The 21,453-nt window shown below is 47.6% G+C and overlaps 2 protein-coding genes across 2 annotated transcripts; both read left to right on the top strand.

The window, feature by feature from the left end:
* Positions 1-6,552: 6,552 nt before the first annotated feature.
* LOC139449001 (probable serine/threonine-protein kinase clkA) lies at positions 6,553-12,998 on the top strand. The gene is made up of 2 exons (XM_071230490.1): positions 6,553-6,724; positions 12,019-12,998. The coding sequence occupies exons 1-2, from the start codon at positions 6,553-6,555 to the stop codon at positions 12,996-12,998; spliced, it is 1,152 nt and encodes a 383-aa protein (XP_071086591.1).
* A 31-nt stretch (positions 12,999-13,029) lies between these two features.
* LOC139449000 (zonadhesin-like) lies at positions 13,030-21,173 on the top strand. Its single transcript, XM_071230488.1, has 3 exons — positions 13,030-13,724; positions 13,825-14,265; positions 20,384-21,173. The coding sequence occupies exons 1-3, from the start codon at positions 13,030-13,032 to the stop codon at positions 21,171-21,173; spliced, it is 1,926 nt and encodes a 641-aa protein (XP_071086589.1).
* The last annotated feature ends 280 nt before the right edge of the window (positions 21,174-21,453 follow it).

Genomic DNA, 21,453 nt, shown 5'->3' with positions numbered 1-21,453 from the left:
CTGAGAATGGAATTCTTAAAGATTTTCAATGTACCAAGGGTATTACTTTTACCAAGTATTTATCAAATGATTATTCTCTTCATTCTACTAGCAGACCCAGATCTGAATCACATTGTGTTTCTTCACATCATATCAAGTAGTACTACATCTGTGTCATCATGGCGCCACGCGTCATCCGTCTTAGCCCTTCTGACTTACATTCTGCAGCAGCAATAGTTTACACATCATATCAAGTATTACTACATCTGTGTCATCATGGTGCCAGGCATCATCCGTCTTAGCCCTTCTGACTTACATTCTGCAGCAGTAATAGTTTACACATCATATCAAGTATTACTACATCTGTGTCATCATGGCGCCACGCGTCATCCGTCTTAGCCCTTCTGACTTACATTCTGCAGCAGTAATAGTTTACACATCATATCAAGTAGTACTACATCTGTGTCATCATGGTGCCACGCGTCATCCGTCTTAGCCCTTCTGACTTACATTCTGCAGCAGCAATAGTTTACACATCATATCAAGTAGTACTACATCTGTGTCATCATGGCGCCAGGCGTCATCCGTCTTAGCCCTTCTGACTTACATTCTGCAGCAGTAATAGTTTACACATCATATCAAGTATTACTACATCTGTGTCATCATGGTGCCAGGCATCATCCGTCTTAGCCCTTCTGACTTACATTCTGCAGCAGTAATAGTTTACACATCATATCAAGTATTACTACATCTGTGTCATCATGGCGCCAGGCGTCATCCGTCTTAGACCTTCTGACTTACATTCTGCAGCAGTAATAGTTTACACATTATATCAAGTATTACTACATCTGTGTCATCATGGCGCCAGGCGTCATCCGTCTTAGCCCTTCTGACTTACATTCTGCAGCAGCAATAGTTTACACATCATATCAAGTATTACTACATCTGTGTCATCATGGCGCCAGGCGTCATCCGTCTTAGCCCTTCTGACTTACATTCTGCAGCAGCAATAGTTTACACATCATATCAAGTATTACTACATCTGTGTCATCATGGCGCCAGGCGTCATCCGTCTTAGCCCTTCTGACTTACATTCTGCAGCAGCAATAGTTTACACATCATATCAAGTATTACTACATCTGTGTCATCATGGTGCCACGCGTCATCCGTCTTAGCCCTTCTGACTTACATTCTGCAGCAGTAATAGTTTACACATCATATCAAGTATTACTACATCTGTGACATCATGGCGCCCATAGAGCTACACCTTCATGTATTATTGATATTCAGTAAACAATTTACATTCTGCAGCAGTAATAGTTTACACTTGTGTACTGTAGGCCTGTCCTACCCGACTCCCATAGAGCTACACCTTCATGTATTATTGATATTCAGTAAACAATTTACTGAAAGTCTTTATTTCACTTTACCTTCTGAAGAGCGCCTGGCATTCCTGGCTTTGTCGCATGTCAGCCCAAATGACCTGAAATGTGAATACATGATTAGAGAGGCCTTTGTAGCAAAATAGAAACCTTTAAAACAGAACAAACATAATAGTAAAATCCTAGATATGTTTTTTTTATATTTGTATACTGATCCTCCATTATTCATAATGCACATTACTGCTTGTTCTTGACAGAGAAAAGAGCTGTGTGAAGATCTTTGCTTGAAGAAGTTGTTCCAACTAGCTGAGAGACCAACCCTGTCACGCAGCTCCCACGTGACCAAGGGAAGTGACGTCACGGATCCTCACATTACTCTGAGGTCCGGAACATCGGAAGGCATCGTGGGGTGGTAGATCAGAGTGGGTGGGTCTCTGTAGATGCAGTAATGCAGGGTAAGTATACAAATACAAAAGAAATCTAGGATTTTACTAGACTTTATACTTATCCTGCATTACTCCTTAATGCATCTTTATTCGACCGAATCGTTGGAGGGTATACCTTCAGATGTGAACTTTCATCACAGAACTGTGTTACCTCAGCCAATCTTCAACTGTGTGGTTGGCAGCAAATGACCAATCCGTAGACCAATCCGTAGACCAATCCGTAGACCACTCGTAGCCCAATCCGTAGACCAAGACGTAGACCAATCCGTAGACCAATCCGTAGACCAATCCACAGATGGGAACCGAGAGTCAGGAATGTGGTGTGTCCAGGTACGACGCAGTCATGGACGATAACCTTACTCTAGTTAAAGTTGTAGACTGACGTACCGAGCCGTATGCAGAGAGGGCATGAACCTTCTATTCCACGGCACTTAAGCCAGGGCAGTTCGAGAGCCGTATGCAGTTGGGGCATGAACCTTCTAGTCCACGTCACTTAAGCCAGGGCAGGTCGAGAGCCATATGCAGATGGGGCATGAACCTTCTAGTCCACGGCACTTAAGCCAGGGCAGGTCGAGAGCCATATGCAGATGGGGCATGAACCTTCTAGTCAACGTCACTTAAGCCAGGGCAGGTCGAGAGCCATATGCAGATGGGGCATGAACCTTCTAGTCCACGTCACTTAAGCCAGGGCAGGTCGAGAGCCATATGCAGATGGGGCATGAACCTTCTAGTCCACGTCACTTAAGCCAGGGCAGGTCGAGAGCCATATGCAGATGGGGCATGAACCTTCTACTCCAGGGCACTTAAGCCAGGGCAGGTCGAGGAGAGCCGTATGCAGATAGGGCATGAACCTTCTACTCCAGGGCACTTAAGCCAGGGCAGGTCGAGAGCCATATGCAGATAGGGCATGAACCTTCTACTCCAGGGCACTTAAGCCAGGGCAGGTCGAGAAGCCGGCTCTGCACTGGCGTTAAGTAGTGGTGACCTGTCGGGCCACTACTAACGGATCTATCTGGCTGTCCTTGGAGCTTGTTTTTGGCCCAGCAGAGCCCGAGATGAACGGCTCTGTGCACTCCATGCTCAAAGCGTACATGCTTGTAGCTCACTGACATGGGATGCTGTATGGATGGGGGTGGGATTCACTTCAAGGCCTTCTGGTCACCGCTTCCACCATTGAAGTGACAGCAGCGTGACTAGTAGGAGCCCCAGGACCTGCCTTTGCCTCTGCCCCTTCCTACAAAAGGTTGAGGTGGAGCGCTGCCCCTGGGGCTGGAGACTGTTGTGTCATGGCTGTAGAAGCCAGACTGGGACGGCTTAAAAGAGGCTGGCTGTGATACCCTAGCCAGGGCCTTGAGAGCAGTCTTGTCTCAGGGCGGAGGCTGAAACTCGGAAATGGGGGCCTTGGGGGTCCCCCAGTCTTGGGGACCTGTCCATTAATAAAGTCAGAGGAAGACCAGGGTTGACGTAGCAGGTCCCACTTGAATTCTGGGTCGCAATCCGACAGAGCAAGGTAGCCAAGGCGCCGCATGGTTGTGAGTTCAACCAGAGCGGCTTACATATGGGAGCGCATATGCTCGACCTGTTGTTGGAGGTAGGATAAGACGATGGTAAGGTGGTCTTTACGATGCAGATTATCCTCTGACAGGTCCAGGAGAATGGCTCTGGAGCAATATCTCATGACTGTAAACTGGACATGCTAACTGTGGAGGCAATCTTAACAGCGATAGTCCACACAAGATATTCTCAATCCTTTGTTGTGTCACAATTTGACAATCGTGCACTTGCTACAGTACCTGTGTTTATGGACGTTCTCATGCAAGGCCAGTGTTCTGCAAGGACATGCTATTGACACTTTGCCTTGGCCCGCTATGAGTCCAGATTTGAATCCATTGGAACATGTTTGGAACATTCTTGGACGTCAGTTGCAGTCAAAGGATCCACCAGTACAGAGTGTGGCAACTTTTGCATCGGGAGTGGCAGCAGTTACTTCTTGAGTGTATCAGAAGCTCACTGGGGGAATGAGAAGGGTACATGTTTGGAACATTCTTGGACGTCAGCCACCAGTACCGAGTGTGGCAACTTTTGCATCTGGAGTGGCAGCAGTTACTTCTTGAGTGTATCAGAAGCTCACCGGAGGAATGAGGAGAAGGGGAGACACTGTCATCTAGGCACAGGGCGGTTACACTCACGACTGATTTTAAGGATTATGATTATCTTTGAAAGATAACAAGAGTCTTCAGAAAGATGACATATCCCCCCAGCAGCTGTCTGTAAAGTAACCACTAGTAAATGTGCAATTCTGTATGTAATGAGTCAACAGTTGAATGTTCTTTTAGAAGCATACATTGTTTACCCACTGAATGGTTTTGGAATTCTGGCCCCAATGGAGTCTAGATCCAACTTCTTTCCATAAAAATTGTAAAAAATAAAAATTAGAAAAATCCCAAAATATCAAAAGTCACCACTTCAGTATGTGCCTTATAGATCTGCCAAGTTTCAATCAAATACACTGAATGGTTTTTGAATTCTGTCCCGGAAACGAACCCCACCCCCAATTGAGTCTATGTCAAACTTCATTCCATAAAAATTGAAAAAAATAAAAATTAGAAAAATCCCAAAATATCAAAAGGCACCACTTCAGTATGTGCCTGATAGATTTGCCAAGTTTCGATCAAATACACTGAATGGTTTTCGAATTCTACTCCAGAAAAGGAAATGATTACGGACGGACGGACGGTCCGACGGACGGACGGACGGTCCGACGGACGGACAGACAGACTGGCTGATCGCTATATCCCCCCGCAATATATGCCAGGGGGATAATGAACATTTTTGGACAGTAATGGTCATTTATTCCTGATCATGGAACTTCCCAGGTCCCTAGTTTTCATGGTTATCGGTTCTGCTCAATAACAGTGAGTGAGTGAGTGAGTTTGGTTTTACGCCGCTTTTAGCAATATTCCAGCAATATCACGGCGGGGAACACCAGAAATGGGCTTCACACATTGTACCCATGTCGGGAATCGAACGCGGGTCATCGGCGTGACGAGCGAACGCTTTAACCACTAGGCTACCCGACCGCCCCCTGCTCAATAACAGTACTACCGCAACTGTGTTCTTAATGCAACTGAAATACTGAACATTTGCATCTTTGTGTTTACATTAGTCAGGAGTCTCATCTTACACCAGACAAATATTCTCCCCCGTGACTCAGTCTTGATGCCAATGATACCTTGTTGTTGGAGAGATATGGCCGCAAAACCAGGGGGTGCTTAATTAATTACTACCGTATTTTCTTGAGTATAGTGCGCACCCATGTATAATGCGCACCCCCCTCTAGCGGGTTCAATATTTTGGAAAAAAAGAAATTTGAATATTATGCGCAGAAAAAATTTACACCGTACCCTTTCAGCGAAGTCCGGCAAACGAACGCGTGCTGAGAAACTTCGTCAGTACAAATTCGAAATTTGAGATAAAAAATCACCAGACATGTTTATTTACCGTTTAAATAGAATTTATTGTTCTGCTAGGCATTGTTTTATATCTAGGGATTAAGATTACCTTGTGTATTTTCTCGTAAACTAAGCCGGAAACAGCAATCAGCTGTACACACGTTTTCTTGGAATCGACCGGTGATTCGGTCAAGACACACCCAGTGATATAACTTTATAGGATTTTTAATGCAAGGATCGGCAACAATTGTATCTGAAACTATTTTATTTATCAGGAATAATATATTCCATTATTTTCTTAATTATATGCAGCCTTTACTAAACATATTTAAAATAATAATAACCCTAAGCGAAGCAGCTGATCGCTATTCCCGGGTATTATTTTTTACATGGAACATGTCTGACCAGTCAACGTCAAGGCTCACGCGCACGTGAGCACGTGAGCGCGAGAATTTCATGTTGACATAGAATCGTCAAACAAAAACAAATATGACTTTTAACGAGTCAAAGTATGTCATTTATGATATATGTATCCATTCTCTGTCAACTAAAGTTCGTTTCAAGGCGTCAATAGCGGTATTCTGACCGTGGTTGCTGTTAATAACGGTGAGTTGTGCGATCTTCCGATCGCTTCACACACGATTTCGCGGAAATTAATAAAAACAATATTATAAGGAATTTTGAATAAAATTAATGAAGTAAGTTACAAACATAAGTCCAGAAATACAAAGAACACTTTTTATAGACAGACAGTGTAATTACATAATTATTTTGCGTACTTCAGTATGGATTTGTTGACATGGTATTTCCGGTGTTTCGTGCTCACGGTACGTAATGTCTTTCCATGGGAGGAAAAAACATCCAAACTCATAATTCGTGTATAATGCGCACCCCCTTCTACACAGCTGTGTTTTTCCGAAAAAAAGTGCGCACTATACTCAAGAAAATACGGTAGGTGTATATATAACACCATTTTAAAGGTAGAATGTCTTTGCGTTTTTGTCTTTACGAACATTAGTGCTCAACCTCAACCAGGTCATGGTTCTAAAAATAGTTACATATTTTTAATGCTATACAAGTTTTTAGATGTAATACAACTTTCTAACGCAACACAAGTTCAAAATAAAATCGATGATGATTGTATCGTATTCTCCATCATTGACAGATCTTAACATACTATCATTAGAAAGGTAGAAGGTAGAAACATTTTTTGCAAAATAAGGCAGAAATTCTGCTAACATGTTGGCGATGTAATGTAAGGGCTACATGTTGGCAATGTATTGTAAGGGCAACATGTTGGCGATGTATAGTAAGGGCAACATGTTGCTGATGTATTGTAAGGGCAACATGTTGGCGATGTACTGTAAAGGCAACATGTTGGCGATGTACTGTAAGGGCTACATGTTGCTGATGTATTGTAAGGGCAACATGTTGCTGATGTATTGTAAGGGCAACATGTTGGCATGTACTGTAAAGGCAACATGTTGGCGATGTATAGTAAGGGCTACATGTTGGCATGTACTGTAAGGGCAACATGTTGCTGATGTATTGTAAGGGCTACATGTTGCTGATGTATTGTAAGGGCTACATGTTGCTGATGTATTGTAAGGGCTACATGTTGGCATGTACTGTAAGGGCAACATGTTGCTGATGTATTGTAAGGGCTACATGTTGCTGATGTATTGTAACGGCTACATGTTGCTGATGTATTGTAAGGGCAACATGTTGCTGATGTATTGTAAGGGCAACATGTTGGCGATAAGGGCAACATAAGGGCAAGTTACTCTCTACGGTATCTTGGGACAGTGGTCTTTTAGTCAGTAGGTTGTCTTGGGACATTGGTGTTATAGTTAGTAGGTTGTCTTGGGACATGGGTGTTCTAGTCTATAGAGTGTCTGGGGACATGGGTGTTCCAGTCTGTAGGGTGTCTGGGGACATGGGTGTTGCAGTCTGTAGGGTGTCTGGGGACATGGGTGTTCCGGTCTGTAAGGTGTCTAGGGACATGGGTGTTCCAGTCAGTAGGGTGTCTGGGGACATGGGTGTTCTAGTTTGTAGGGTGTCTGGGGACATGGGTGTTCTAGTCTGTAGGGTGTCTGGGGACATGGGTGTTCCAGTCTGTAGGGTGTCTGGGGACATGGGTGTTCCAGTCTGTAGGGTGTCTGGGGATATGGGTGTCTCAGTCTGTAGGGTGTCTGGGGCATGCATGTTCCAGTCTGTAGGGTGTCTGGGGCATGCATGTTCTAGTCTGTAGGGTGCTTGGGGACATGGGTGTTCCAGTCTGTAGGGTGTCTGGGGTGTTCCAGTCTGTAGGGTGTCTGGGGACATGGGTGTTCCAGTCTGTAGGGTGTCTGGGGACATGGGTGTTCCAGTCTATAGGGTGTCTGGGGACATGGGTGTTCCAGTCTGTAGGGTGTCTGGGGACATGGGTGTTCCAGTCTATAGGATGTCTGGGGTGTTCCAGTCTGTAGGGTGTCTGGGGACATGGGTGTTCCAGTCTATAGGATGTCTGGGGTGTTCCAGTCTGTAGGGTGTCTGGGGATATGGGTGTCTCAGTCTGTAGGGTGTCTGGGGCATGCATGTTCCAGTCTGTAGGGTGTCTGGGGACATGGGTGTTCCAGTCTGTAGGGTGTCTGGGGCATGCATGTTCTAGTCTGTAGGGTGCTTGGGGACATGGGTGTTCCAGTCTATAGGGTGTCTGGGGACATGGGTGTTGCAGTCTGTAGGGTGTCTGGGGACATGGGTGTTCCAGTCTGTAGGGTGTCTGGGGACATGGGTGTTCCAGTCTGTAGGGTGTCTGGGGACATGGGTGTTCCAGTCTGTAGAGTGTCTAGGGACATGGGTGTTCCAGTCTATAGGGTGTCTGGGGACATGGGTGTTCCAGTCTGTAGAGTGTCTGGGGACATGGATGTTCCAGTCTGTAGGGTGTCTGGGGACATGTGTACTTCAGTCTGTAGGGTGTCTTGGGGACATGGGTGTTCCAGTCTGTAGGGTGTCTGGGGACATGGGTGTTCCAGTCTGTAGGGTGTCTGGGGACATGTGTACTTCAGTCTGTAGGGTGTCTTGGGGACATGGCTGTTTCAGTCTGTAGGGTGTCTGGGGACATGGGTGTTCCAGTCTGTAGGGGGTATGGGGACATGGGTGTTCCAGTCTGTAGGGTGTCTGGGGTGTTCCAGTCTGTAGGGTGTCTGGGGACATGGGTGTTCCAGTCTGTAGGGTGTCTGGGGACATGCATGTTCCAGTCTGTAGGGTGTCTGGGGACATGGGTGTTCCAGTCTGTAGGGTGTCTGGGGACATGGGTGTTCCAGTCTGTAGGGTGTCTGGGGACATGGGTGTTTCAGTCTGTAGGGTGTCTGGGGACATGGGTGTTCCAGTCTGTAGGGTGTCTGGGGACATGGGTGTTTCAGTCTGTAGGGTGTCTGGGGTGTTCCAGTCTGTAGGGTGTCTGGGGACATGGGTGTTCCAGTCTGTAGGGCGTCTGGGGACATGGGTGTTCCAGTCTGTAGGGTGTATGGGGACATGGGTGTTTCAGTCTGTAGGGTGTCTGGGGTGTTCCAGTCTGTAGGGTGTCTGGGGACATGGGTGTCCTAGTCTGTAGGGTGTCTGGGGACATGGGTGTTTCAGTCTGTAGGGTGTCTGGGGTGTTCCAGTCTGTAGGGTGTCTGGGGACATGGGTGTTCCAGTCTATAGAATGTCTGGGGTGTTCCAGTCTGTAGGGTGTCTGGGGATATGGGTGTCTCAGTCTGTAGGGTGTCTGGGGCATGCATGTTCCAGTCTGTAGGGTGTCTGGGGACATGGGTGTTCCAGTCTGTAGGGTGTCTGGGGCATGCATGTTCTAGTCTGTAGGGTGCTTGGGGACATGGGTGTTTCAGTCTGTAGGGTGTCTGGGGACTAAGGTGTTCCAGTCTATAGGATGTCTGGGGACATGGGTGTTCCAGTCTGTAGGGTGTCTGGGGACATGGGTGTTCCAGTCTGTAGGGTTTCTGGGGTGTTCCAGTCTGTAGGGTGTCTGGGGACATGGGTGTTTCAGCCTGTAGGGTGTATGGGGACATGGGTGTTCCAGTGTATAGGGTGTCTGGGGACATGGGTGTTCAAGTCGGACTGTGTATTCAGCCCAACTGCAATTGGAAACTGCGGGCACAAGAAATGTATGTGAGTTTCAAGTACATTAACATGCTTGTCATTGCCAGGAACAACACACACTGATGGAGTACATAGATACATCTTGTGCTCAGAATGCTCAGAGCTCATTTGTTCTATCCGAGATAATCATGATTGCAAGAGAATCAATTCATAGTTCAGCAAGGGCCTCACTCCAAGGAACAAAGGTCTCACCTTGAATCTGAAGACCCAGAAAGTGCCTCTCCACCCCAGATACCCAGGCTTGTCACTGGTTACCAAGTCGAGGTTGGATGGCACTGGGCTGTCGATGCCTGACTGTGAAGCCACCTGTGTGTCCTACTGTGGCCAGCAAGCAAGATCTGAAACAAGAGTCAAGCAAACATGATTTGGAGGGTATGTGAGTAGACAGCAATGAAAAGATGGCTGAAGCATCGAACACAGCCCTGTGACTATGGTTCAACATCCACTGACTGCGACGATCTTTAGTTGCAAATACCCAGAGAAACATGGAGAGCAACCCAGAAAATAACAATGTTATATGTTCATGTCATTTCAAAATAAACAAAGGCCATTCTCCCTACAACAAAGGCCACACTACCTGAAACAAAGGCCATTCTCCCTACAACAAAGGCCACACTACCTGAAACAAAGGCCATTCTACCTACAACAAAGGCCATTCTCCCTACAACAAAGGCCATTCTCCCTACAACAAAGGCCATTCTCCCTACAAAAAGGCCATTCTACCTACAACAAAGGCCATTCTCCCTAAAACAAAGGCCACGGTCCCTACAACAAAGGCCACGATCCCTACAACAAAGGCCATTCTCCCTACAACAAAGGCCATTCTACCTACAACAAAGGCCATTCTCCCTACAACAAAGGCCACACTACCTAAAACAAAGGCCATTCTCCCTACAACAAAGGCCATTCACCCTAAAAAAAGGCCATTCTCACTGGAACAAAGGCCATTCTCCCTACAACAAAGGCCATTCTCCCTACAACAAAGGCCATTCTCCCTACAACAAAGGCCACGATCCCTACAACAAAGGCCATTCTCCCTACAACAAAGGCCATTCTCCTTGGAACAAAGGCCACACTCCCTACAACAAAGGCCATTCTCCCTACAACAAAGGCCACGATCCCTACAACAAAGGCCATTCTTCCTACAACAAAGGCCACCATCCCTACAACAAAGGCCATTCTCCCTACAACTAAGGCCACGATCCCTACAACAAAGGCAACGCTCACTACAACAAAGGCAACGCTCCCTACAACAAAGGCCACGCTCCCTGGAACAAAGGCCACACTCCCTACAACAAAGGCAACGCCCTCTACAACAAAGGCCATTCTCCCTACAACAAAGGCCACGATCCCTACAACAAAGGCCATACTCCCTACAACAAAGGCCACACTCCCTACAACAAAGGCCATTCTCCCTACAACAAAGGCCATTCTCCCTACAACAAAGGCCATTCTCCCTACAACAAAGGCCACACTACCTGAAACAAAGGCCATTCTCCCTACAACAAAGGCCACACTACCTGAAACAAAGGCCATTCTACCTACAACAAAGGCCATTCTCCCTACAACAAAGGCCATTCTCCCTACAACAAAGGCCATTCTACCTACAAAAAGGCCATTCTACCTACAACAAAGGCCATTCTCCCTAAAACAAAGGCCACGGTCCCTACAACAAAGGCCACGATCCCTACAACAAAGGCCATTCTCACTACAACAAAGGCCATTCTACCTACAACAAAGGCCATTCTCCCTACAACAAAGGCCACACTACCTAAAACAAAGGCCATTCTCCCTACAACAAAGGCCATTCACCCTAAAAAAAGGCCATTCTCACTGGAACAAAGGCCATTCTCCCTACAACAAAGGCCATTCTACCTACAACAAAGGCCATTCTCCCTACAACAAAGGCCACACTACCTAAAACAAAGGCCATTCTCCCTACAACAAAGGCCATTCACCCTAAAAAAAGGCCATTCTCACTGGAACAAAGGCCATTCTCCCTACAACAAAGGCCATTCTCCCTACAACAAAGGCCATTCTCCCTACAACAAAGGCCACGCTCCCTACAACAAAGGCCATTCTCCCTACAACAAAGGCCATTCTCCTTGGAACAAAGGCCACGCTCCCTACAACAAAGGCCATTCTCCCTACAACAAAGGCCACGATCCCTACAACAAAGGCCATTCTTCCTACAACAAAGGCCACCATCCCTACAACAAAGGCCATTCTCCCTACAACTAAGGCCACGATCCCTACAACAAAGGCAACGCTCACTACAGCAAAGGCAACGCTCCCTACAACAAAGGCCACGCTCCCTGGAACAAAGGCCACACTCCCTACAACAAAGGCAACGCCCTCTACAACAAAGGCCATTCTCCCTACAACAAAGGCCACGATCCCTACAACAAAGGCCATACTCCCTACAACAAAGGCCACACTCCCTACAACAAAGGCCATTCTCCCTACAACAAAGGCCATTCTCCCTACAACAAAGGCCATTCTCCCTACAACAAAGGCCACACTACCTGAAACAAAGGCCATGCTCCCTACAACAAAGGCCATTCTCCCTAAAAAAAGGCCATTCTCACTGGAACAAAGGCCATTCTCCCTACAACAAAGGCCATTCTCCCTACAACAAAGGCAACGCTCCCTACAACAAAGGCCATTCTCCCTGGAACAAAGGCCACGCTCCCTACAACAAAGGCCATTCTCCCTACAACAAAGTTCATTCTCCTTGGAACAAAGGCCACGCTCCCTACAACAAAGGCCATTCTCCCTACAACAAAGGCCACGATCCCTACAACAAAGGCCATTCTTCCTACAACAAAGGCCACCATCCCTACAACAAAGGCCATTCTCCCTTCAACAAAGGCCACGATCCCTACAACAAAGGCAACGCTCACTACAACAAAGGCAACGCTCCCTACAACAAAGGCCACGCTCCCTGGAACAAAGGCCACACTCCCTACAACAAAGGCCACGCCCTCTACAACAAAGACCATTCTCCCTACAACAAAGGCCACGATCCCTACAACAAAAGCCATACTCCCTACAACAAAGGCCACACTCCCTACAACAAAGGCCATTCTCCCTACAACAAAGGCCATTCTCCCTACAACAAAGGCCACGATCCCTACAACAAAGGCCACGATCCCTACAACAAAGGCCATTCTCCGTACAACAAAGGCAACGCTCCCTACAACAAAGGCTACGCTCCCTACAACAAAGGCCACACTCCGTACAACAAAGGCAACGCTCCCTACAACAAAGGCTACGCTCCCTTCAACAAAGGCCACGCTCCCTACAACAAAGGCCACGCTCCCTGGAACAAAGGCCATTCTCCCTACAACAAAGGCCACGCTCCCTGGAACAAAGGCCACACTCACTACAACAAAGGCAACGCTCCGTACAACAAAGGCCACGCTCCCTGGAACAAAGGCCATTCTCCCTACAACAAAGGCCACGCTCCCTGGAACAAAGGCCACACTCACTACAACAAAGGCAACGCTCCGTACAACAAAGGCAACGCTCCCTGGAACAAAGGCAACGCTCCCTGGAACAAAGGCCACCCTCCCAGGAACAAAGGCCACGCTCCCTAGAACAAAGGCCTCGCTCCCTGGAATTAAGGACATGCTCCCTGGATTAAAGGCCATGCTTCCTACAACAAAGGCCATTCTCCCTGGAACAAAGACCACGCTCCCTGGAACAAAGGCAACGCTCCCTACAACAAAGGCCACACTCCCTACAACAAAGGCCATTCTCCCTACAACAAAGGCCATGATCCCTACAACAAAGGCCATTCTTCCTACAACAAAGGCCACGATCCCTACAACAAAAGCCATTCTCCCTACAACAAAGGCCACACTCCCCACAACAAAGGCCACGCTCCCTACAACAAAGGCCATGATCCCTACAACAAAGGCAACGCTCCCTACAACAAAGGCCACGCTCCCTGGAACAAAGGCCACGCTGCCTGGAACAAAGGCCATTCTCCCTACAACAAAGGCCACGCTCCCTGGAACAAAGGCCACGCTCCCTACAACAAAGGCAACGCTCCCTGGAATTAAGGACACGCTCCCTGGATTAAAGGCCATGCTCCCTACAACAAAGGCCACGCTCCCTGGAACAAAGGCCACGCTCCATACAACAAAGGCCACGCTCCCTGGAACAAAGGCCACGCTCCCTAGAACAAAGGCCATGCTCCCTGGAACAAAGGTCACGCTCCCTGGAACAAAGGCCACGCTCCCTGAAACAAAGGCCACGCTCCCTGGAACAAAGGCCATGCTCCCTGGAACAAAGGTCACGCTCCCTGGAACAAAGGCCACGCTCCCTTGAACAAAGGTCACACTCCCTGGAACAAAGGCCACGCTCCCTGGAATTAAGGACACGCTCCCTGGATTAAAGGCCATGCTCCCTACAACAAAGGCCACGCTCCCTGGAACAAAGGCCACGCTCCCTACAACAAAGGCCATGCTCCCTGGAACAAAGGCCATGCTCCCTAGAACAAAGGCCATGTTCCCTTGAACAAAGGTCAGGCTCCCTGGAACAAAGGCCACGCTCCCTGAAACAAAGGCCACGCTCCCTGGAACAAAGGCCATGCTCCCTGGAACAAAGGTCACGCTCCCTGGAACAAAGGCCACGCTCCCTGGAACAAAGGCCACGCTCCCTGGAACAAAGGCCATGCTCCCTGAAACAAAGGTCATGCTCCCTTGAACAAAGGCCACGCTCCCTGGAACAGAGGCAATGCTCCCTGGAACAAAGGCCATGCTCCCTACAACAAAGGCCACGCTCCCTGGAACAAAGGCCATGCTCCCTGAAACAAAGGTCATGCTCCCTTGAACAAAGGCCACGCTCCCTGGATCAGAGGCAATGCTCCCTGGAACAAAGGCCACGCTCTCTAGAACAAAGGCCATACTACCACAGGGGCTTACCTGAAGGGTCAACTTGACCTACACCAAATGTCAGTGTGACCAGGTCAGAGGGGTAGGGAAGTTGGGGGGGGCAGCCAGTGAGTGAGTCAACCCACTAAGCAGAGAGTGAGTGAGTGAGTGAGTGAGTGAGTGAGTGAGTGAGTCACCTAGGTTGAAACACAGTGAATGTTTGTTTGTTTGTTGTTTAACACTGCACTACGCATTATTCCAGCTATATGTGGGCGTTCTGGACCAGACAATCCAGTGATTGATATCATGAGCATCGATCCACGCAATTGGGATCAATGACATACATCAACCAAGTCAGCGAGCCTGATCACCCGAACCCGTTAGTCGCCTCTTACGGCAAGCAGTAGCCTTTTACAGCAAGCATGTACGAGTGAGCCTGATCACCCGAACCCGTTAGTCGCCTCTTACGGCAAGCAGTAGCCTTTTACAGCAAGCATGTACGTGTTGCTGAAGACACACAGTGAATGTTTCAGCTACAGCCTAACCATTCTCAAATACACCTTCCCCTATCCCAATCATCCCATCTAGAACAGAGGTGAGATAGCAAAACTAACCCTAAGGATTTCAGAGAAAGAGGATATCAAAATACTGTCAGAACCGATTTGGGACAACCATTGTCTGAATGAACACTTAATTCCAAAGGCTCACTATAACCCTGTACCATGACATCTATAGGACTTGTTTCATTTAATTGCAGTTATTTATGAAATGATAATCCCACTTGTCAATCCCCATTGTATTGTTCACCGACTGTCTGCCATCTTGAACGAGATGTGCAACTTTGTCACTGATCAATTACTGTTGTTTATATTTATGACTTGTCACTTGTCAGGTGACCTTGCCTATATAAGCCTTGGTCCAGAGATCAGAATCAGTGAGAGAGAAATGTCTTACCCTTAGTCTAGCTAGGGTTAGGCGAGGTGCTCCAAGGCACCAAGACAACAACCACATTGTGCTTCTTGCATGTATATAATCTACCTGTATGAAGTAAATGTGTATATACCACAACCATCGTCTCCATATTGTCACTTCCTACTGTGAACCGTACACTGACCACTTGCATATACGAGTATGCAAACAATCATTAATCAACATCATCCCAACGTGCTGTTAATTCCAAGAAATAGAGTACTCACGAAAACAGGTGACAGGACGGTACATCATCCCAACGTGCTGTTAATTCCAAGAAATAGAGTACTCACGAAAACAGGTGACAGGACGGTACGTCATCCCAACGTGCTGTTAATTCCACGAAATAGAGTACTCACGAAAACAGGTGACAGGACGGTACTAATGTCATCTGTCAACATTAAAACCGTCGGGGCCAATGCTACACAAACAGCCAGCTCACACACCGAGGCCACTGGAGTCTATTCAGGACAGTGTCCATCAGTGCATATGGAAGGTGCCGTCATTAGCACCGAACAAAGATACAGTATAAGTCTCGCGCATGGCCACACCCTTCACGAAGACAACGGTGCCGATCGTTCAACTCTTACAAGACCCGTTCCTAAACATTAATATCAGTTATGATCGTTAGTAAATGGTGGCACGTTACCTTAGGCAAACGCTGAGTTGATTCTTCTGGCATGACACTTCTTTTATGCTGTACAAAAGGGCGCGCATCATCATCCAAATTCTTTCGAAGACTTCAGGCGGCCATTTTTTTAAAAAGTCCAAAGGTCACTTCCGTAACTTAATTCGGCTTGCCCCGGAATTACACGAGTTGGTCACGAATGCGACGACATCCGGGAACCAGTCAAAGCTCGGCGATTTTCGCCTGCTTGTTCAGGTAGATTTGGCAGAAAGGGATACCGGTACGAAACCGCGGCCCAAATTTCTGCGGGTATAAGCAAAATCTTGTCCGACCCATAAAATTGTGAATTACTCAAAAAAAAAGTTGGGGGGGGGTTGTTGGCGGATACAGCTTTATTTAAAGCACCCCCCCCCCCCCCCCCCCCTTTTTATTTCGAAAAAAATCTTTATTTCTGTATAAATTACCACCAAAGTCAATAAATAAATCTTAATTGTGCGCCCTCACCCCCACACCCCCCACACCCCCCCCCCCCCCTTTTAAAAAAAGCTGTATCCGCCAACGACTTGACTGCACGCAAGACCTCACGCCAAGGTATACCTGGATAATAAATTGAAATCGAATCCAAATCAAGTCTAGAAGAATTTGGCAAGTCTAGATTGCCTCGGCTCAATTAAGCATGTGTTCTGTGCTCCATTTGGATTTTACTTTCTCTTTTGAAGATATTATATATGTTTGAATAACAGAACTTTATTCCTGGGTTATATGCCTCGTCTAGCTCCTCAAAGCAAAGGGCAAATATTTTGAATGATTAATTACGCACCCTTTTCTCTAAAAGATCCCCCCTAAAACAGAACATATCAAGTTTAAGCTGTGATAGGTTACTGTAAAGTCATATGAATGTTTTGCTGGCAAATTCTATATATATTTTCTTCTGTACAATGCAATACATTCCTTATAGATTTGCTGTTTAACGGGGCACGTAGCAATTTTCCAGCTAAATGCCGGTGGTCAGTAAATAATCGCATCTGGGCCAGACAATCCAGTGACTGACATCATTAGCATGGATCCACATAATTGGGATACGATGACATGTATCAACCAAGTCAGCGAGCCTGACCAGCCGTTCCGTTAGTCGCCTATTACGACAAGCATAGTCGTCTTTTATAGCAAGCATGGGTTGCTGAATACCAATTCTACCCCGGATACAGAACCTGTTTACTTGTTTTGCAGGAATTCTTGACCATTAGCCAGGATTCAGGCGGCACCAATGTTGTCCGTCAAAAGGTCACTTAGGCATCGGCTCATCCTCGCTGCTCAGGGGTGTTATCTCCTTTGCGTTCTGGTGAATACCCTGGACCCTCTGAGATTCGGATGCTAAATAGACCTCACTTAAGTATACACGCATTTGCGGGAGACATTATGTGGGAATTACTTATTTATAAAAAAACACACGCTACACTAGCAGATAGGTCCTTGGTATCATTCTAGGACCCGTGAACATCCGTGTAAGAATTGGTCTTCAGCAACCCATGCTTGTGGTAAGCAATTGCGTGGATCGATGCTCATGATATAAATCACTGAATTGTCTGGTCAAACTCGATTATTTACAGACCGCCGTCATATAGCAGGAATATGGAGTGCGACGTTAAACAACAAACAAACAAACAAATCTTGCCCAGTCAGCAACGTTATAGGTGGCGGTCTGTCACACAATCTGGTATAGAGAAACCAGTGGTCGATAGTGTGAATGTGTGAGTGAGTGAGTGAACGAGTGAGTGAAGGTTGATTGTACGCAGTCTGCAACATTTTAGGTGGCGGTCTGTCATACAATCTGGTATACACAAACCTGCGGTCGATAGTGTGAATGTGTGAGTGAGTGAGTGAGTGAGTGTGGGTTGATTCTAACACAGTGTGCAACATTATAGGTGGTGGTTTGTTATACCATCTGGTGCAGAGAAACCAGTTGTCGATAGTGTGAATGTGTGAGTGAGTTAGTGAGTGAGTGTGGGTTGATTCTAACACAGTGTGCAACATTATAGGTGGTGGTTTGTTATACCATCTGGTGCAGAGAAACCAGTTGTCGATAGTGTGAATGTGTGAGTGAGTTAGTGAGTGAGTGTGGGTTGATTCTAACACAGTGTGCAACATTATAGGTGGTGGTTTGTTATACCATCTGGTGCAGAGAAACCAGTTGTCGATAGTGTGAATGTGTGAGTGAGTTAGTGAGTGAGTGTGGGTTGATTCTAACACAGTGTGCAACATTATAGGTGGTGGTTTGTTATACCATCTGGTGCAGAGAAACCAGTTGTCGATAGTGTGAATGTGTGAGTGAGTTAGTGAGTGAGTGAAGGTTGATTCTAACACAGAGTGCAACATTATAGGTGGTGGTGTGTTATACCATCTGGTGCAGAGAAACCAGTGGTCGATATTGTGAATGTGTGAATGTGTGAGTGAGTGAGTGAGTGAGTGAGTGAAGGTTGATTCTAACACAGTGTGCAACATTATAGGCGGTGGTTTGTTATACCATCTGGTGCAGAGAAACCAGTTGTCGATAGTGTGAATGTGTGAGTGAGTGAGTGAGTGAAGGTTGATTCTAACACTGTGTGCAACATTATAGGTGGTGGTTTGTTATTCCATCTGGTGCAGAGAAACCAGTGGTCGATAGTGTGAGTGAGTGAGTGAGTGAGTGAGCGAGTGAAGGTTGATTCTAACACAGTCAACAACATTATAGGTGGTGGTCTGTCATACAACCTGGTATCACAAACCTGTGGTCGATAGTGTGAATGTGTGAGTGAGTGAGTTGGGTTTGCTGCCCCCGCAGTCCAGTTATACACGGCTGTGAGAGAAATCACTAAGACACGCAGGCCATACATACATAGACGTTTATCAACCTGAAGTCACCCGAGGGCCGTCATTGTGTGGACAGACCAGCAATCTGCGCAAATACGAGATTTAAAAATATATCGGATCGGCGCTGTTTGTGACAAGTGCACCCGTTATAAGATTTGGACCGACTGTATATAGCGCTGGCAGGCGCGTCCACCTGAGTGAAACAGTTCGGTCGTTTGCGTGAGTGAGTGAGTGAGTTGGGTTTAACACCGCTTTTAACAGTATTCCAGTTATATCGCGGCGTGTCAGATTAATGTGGGAGGAAAGCCCGAAGTGATGCAGGTCTCAGACGTTTACCACTTCGGTGAAACCCACGAGCACAAGTATGGTGCTGACACACCTAGAATCCGGTATGGTGCTGACACACCTAGAATCCGGGCGAACCGGGATTCGAACCCACAATCATAGGTTTCTGGCGTGCCCAAGGGACGCATCTCTGCACAGCGAATCGCGGCGCCTTAGACAACTGGGCCACCCGTCCCCCCTCAGTCGTTTGAAGCTATTCAAGAATTTGATTGTTTGTTTGTTGTAAGATAGTTTAACACCGCACTCAGCAATATTCAAGCTATATGACGGCGGTCGGTAAATAATCGAGTCTGAACAAGACAATCCAATGATTGATATCATGAGCATCGATCCACGCAATTTGATTGGGGACTTGCGGTTGTGTCTGGCAGCATGCCGTTTGAACTGAGATGCACGTATATTACTGGAGATATTGCTAAGACTGCAAACTGTCTTGGAATGTTATTTAGATATGCAATCTGTAAGAATTCACTCCTGATGCTGATATTACTTTGAAAGCTCAGTCAACACCTTGACCAGATCTAGTGCCGACATGGCAACGTTAAATGTAGCATTACCAAAGTTGTAGTAGGATGTAGCCTGTTGACTTCACCAGACTTAATCAATGTACACAGTTAAAACATTGTTTACTTTGTTTGTTTGTTTGCCGCCGCACTCAGGAGTATGTCGTCAATATCAGGCGGTCTTCGTACGACTACATTGAGCAAATAATGAAGTTATAACATGGGAGATAGTTGTGTTTTACGCTGCACTTGCCAATAATCCAGCTATATCATGGCTTTCTGTCACGACTCGAGTCTGGACCACACAACCCAGTGATTGATTTTATGAACATTGATCCACCACATCGGGGTAAGATAACTCGCAATTAGCCAAGTCATCGAGCCTGGCATCCCCGGGTCTCTGAGCTGTCTTGCAATTCTAACCCGGAATCCCCTCATCAATAACATCATCAATAAACAATGTGACCAAACCTGGCCACGACAGTTGTACTGTTAACCCTGGCCTATTGTAAGTACTATATCTGTACAAGCGGGAAGTGCACACTTAGACAGCTCCCCGTGGTGCTGGTACACGATTGTTCCCTGTTGTTATGGAGCTCCCCATCACAGACCCACCCCTCCCCACCACTGACCCACCCCTCCCCACCACTGACCCACCTCTCCCCATCACTGACCCACCTCTCCCCATCACAGACCCACCTCTCCCCATCACAGACCCACCACTGACCCACCTCTCTCCATCACAGACCCACCTCTCCCCATCACAGACCCACCCCTCCCCACCACTGACCCACCTCTCCCCATCACAGACCCACCACTGACCCACCTCTCTCCACCACTGACCCACCTCTCCCCGTCACTGATCCACCTCTCCCCATTATTGACCCACCTCTGCCAGCCACTGACCCACCTCTCCCCGTCACTGATCCACCTCTCCCCATCACTGACACACCTCTGCCAGCCACTGACCCACCTCTGCCCGCCACTGACCCATCTCTCCCCACCACTGAGCCACCTCTCCCCATCACTGACCCACCTCTCCCCACCACTGACCCACCTCTCCCCACCACTGAGCCACCTCTCCCCATCACTGACCCACCTCTCCCCACCACTGACCCACCTCTCCCCATCACTGACCCACCTCTCCCCACCACTGACCCACCTCTCCCCATCACTGACCCACCTCTCCCCATCACTGACCCACCTTTCCCCATCACAGACCCACCACTGACCCACCTCTCCCCATCCCTGACCCACCTCTCCCCATCACTGACCCACCTCTCCCCATCACAGACCCACCTCTCCCCACCACAGACCCAACTCTCCCCATCACTGACCCACCTCTCTCCACCACTGACCCACCTCTCTCCACCACTGACCCACCTCTCCCCATCACTGACCCACCACTGCCAGCCACTGACCCACCTCTGCCCGCCACTGACCCACCTCTCCCCATCACTGAGCCACCTCTCCCCACCACTGACCCACCTCTCCCCATCACTGACCCACCTCTCCCCATCACTGACCCACCTCTCTCCACCACTGACCCACCTCTCCCCATCACTGACCCACCTCTCCCCACCACTGGCCCTATTGTAAGTAACCTGTCTGTACAAGCGGGAAGTATACACTCAGACAGCTCGTAAGAGGCGACTCAGTGATGGATCAGTCATGAGGAATGATGGATCAGTCATGAGGAGTGATGGATCAGTGATTGAGAGTTATTGATCAGTAATGGGGAGTGATGGATCAGTGATGGGGAGTGATGGATCAGTGATGGTGTGTGATGGATCAGTGATGAATCAGTGATGGGGAGTGATGGATCAGTGATAGGGAGTGATGGATCAGTGATGAAGAGTGATGGATCAGTGATGGGGAG

Source organism: Haliotis cracherodii, unplaced genomic scaffold (assembly GCF_022045235.1).
Source record: "Haliotis cracherodii isolate W230 unplaced genomic scaffold, xgHalCrac1.p SCAF_7, whole genome shotgun sequence".
Taxonomy (NCBI): domain Eukaryota; kingdom Metazoa; phylum Mollusca; class Gastropoda; order Lepetellida; family Haliotidae; genus Haliotis; species Haliotis cracherodii.
This window is presented reverse-complemented; position numbering and strand designations above follow the sequence as displayed.

Coding starts and splice junctions, on each gene's coding strand:
- LOC139449001 (XM_071230490.1), top strand. CDS start 6,553: ATGTTGGCGATGTATAGTAAGGGCAACATGTTGCTGATGTATTGTAAG. Junction 6,725..12,018: donor TAAGGGCAACATGTTGGCAT/GTACTGTAAAGG, acceptor CCTACAACAAAG/GCCATTCTCCCTACAACAAA.
- LOC139449000 (XM_071230488.1), top strand. CDS start 13,030: ATGCTCCCTGGATTAAAGGCCATGCTTCCTACAACAAAGGCCATTCTC. Junction 13,725..13,824: donor CTCCCTGGAACAAAGGCCAC/GCTCCCTTGAAC, acceptor CCTACAACAAAG/GCCACGCTCCCTGGAACAAA. Junction 14,266..20,383: donor CCACGCTCCCTGGATCAGAG/GCAATGCTCCCT, acceptor TCCCCATCACAG/ACCCACCACTGACCCACCTC.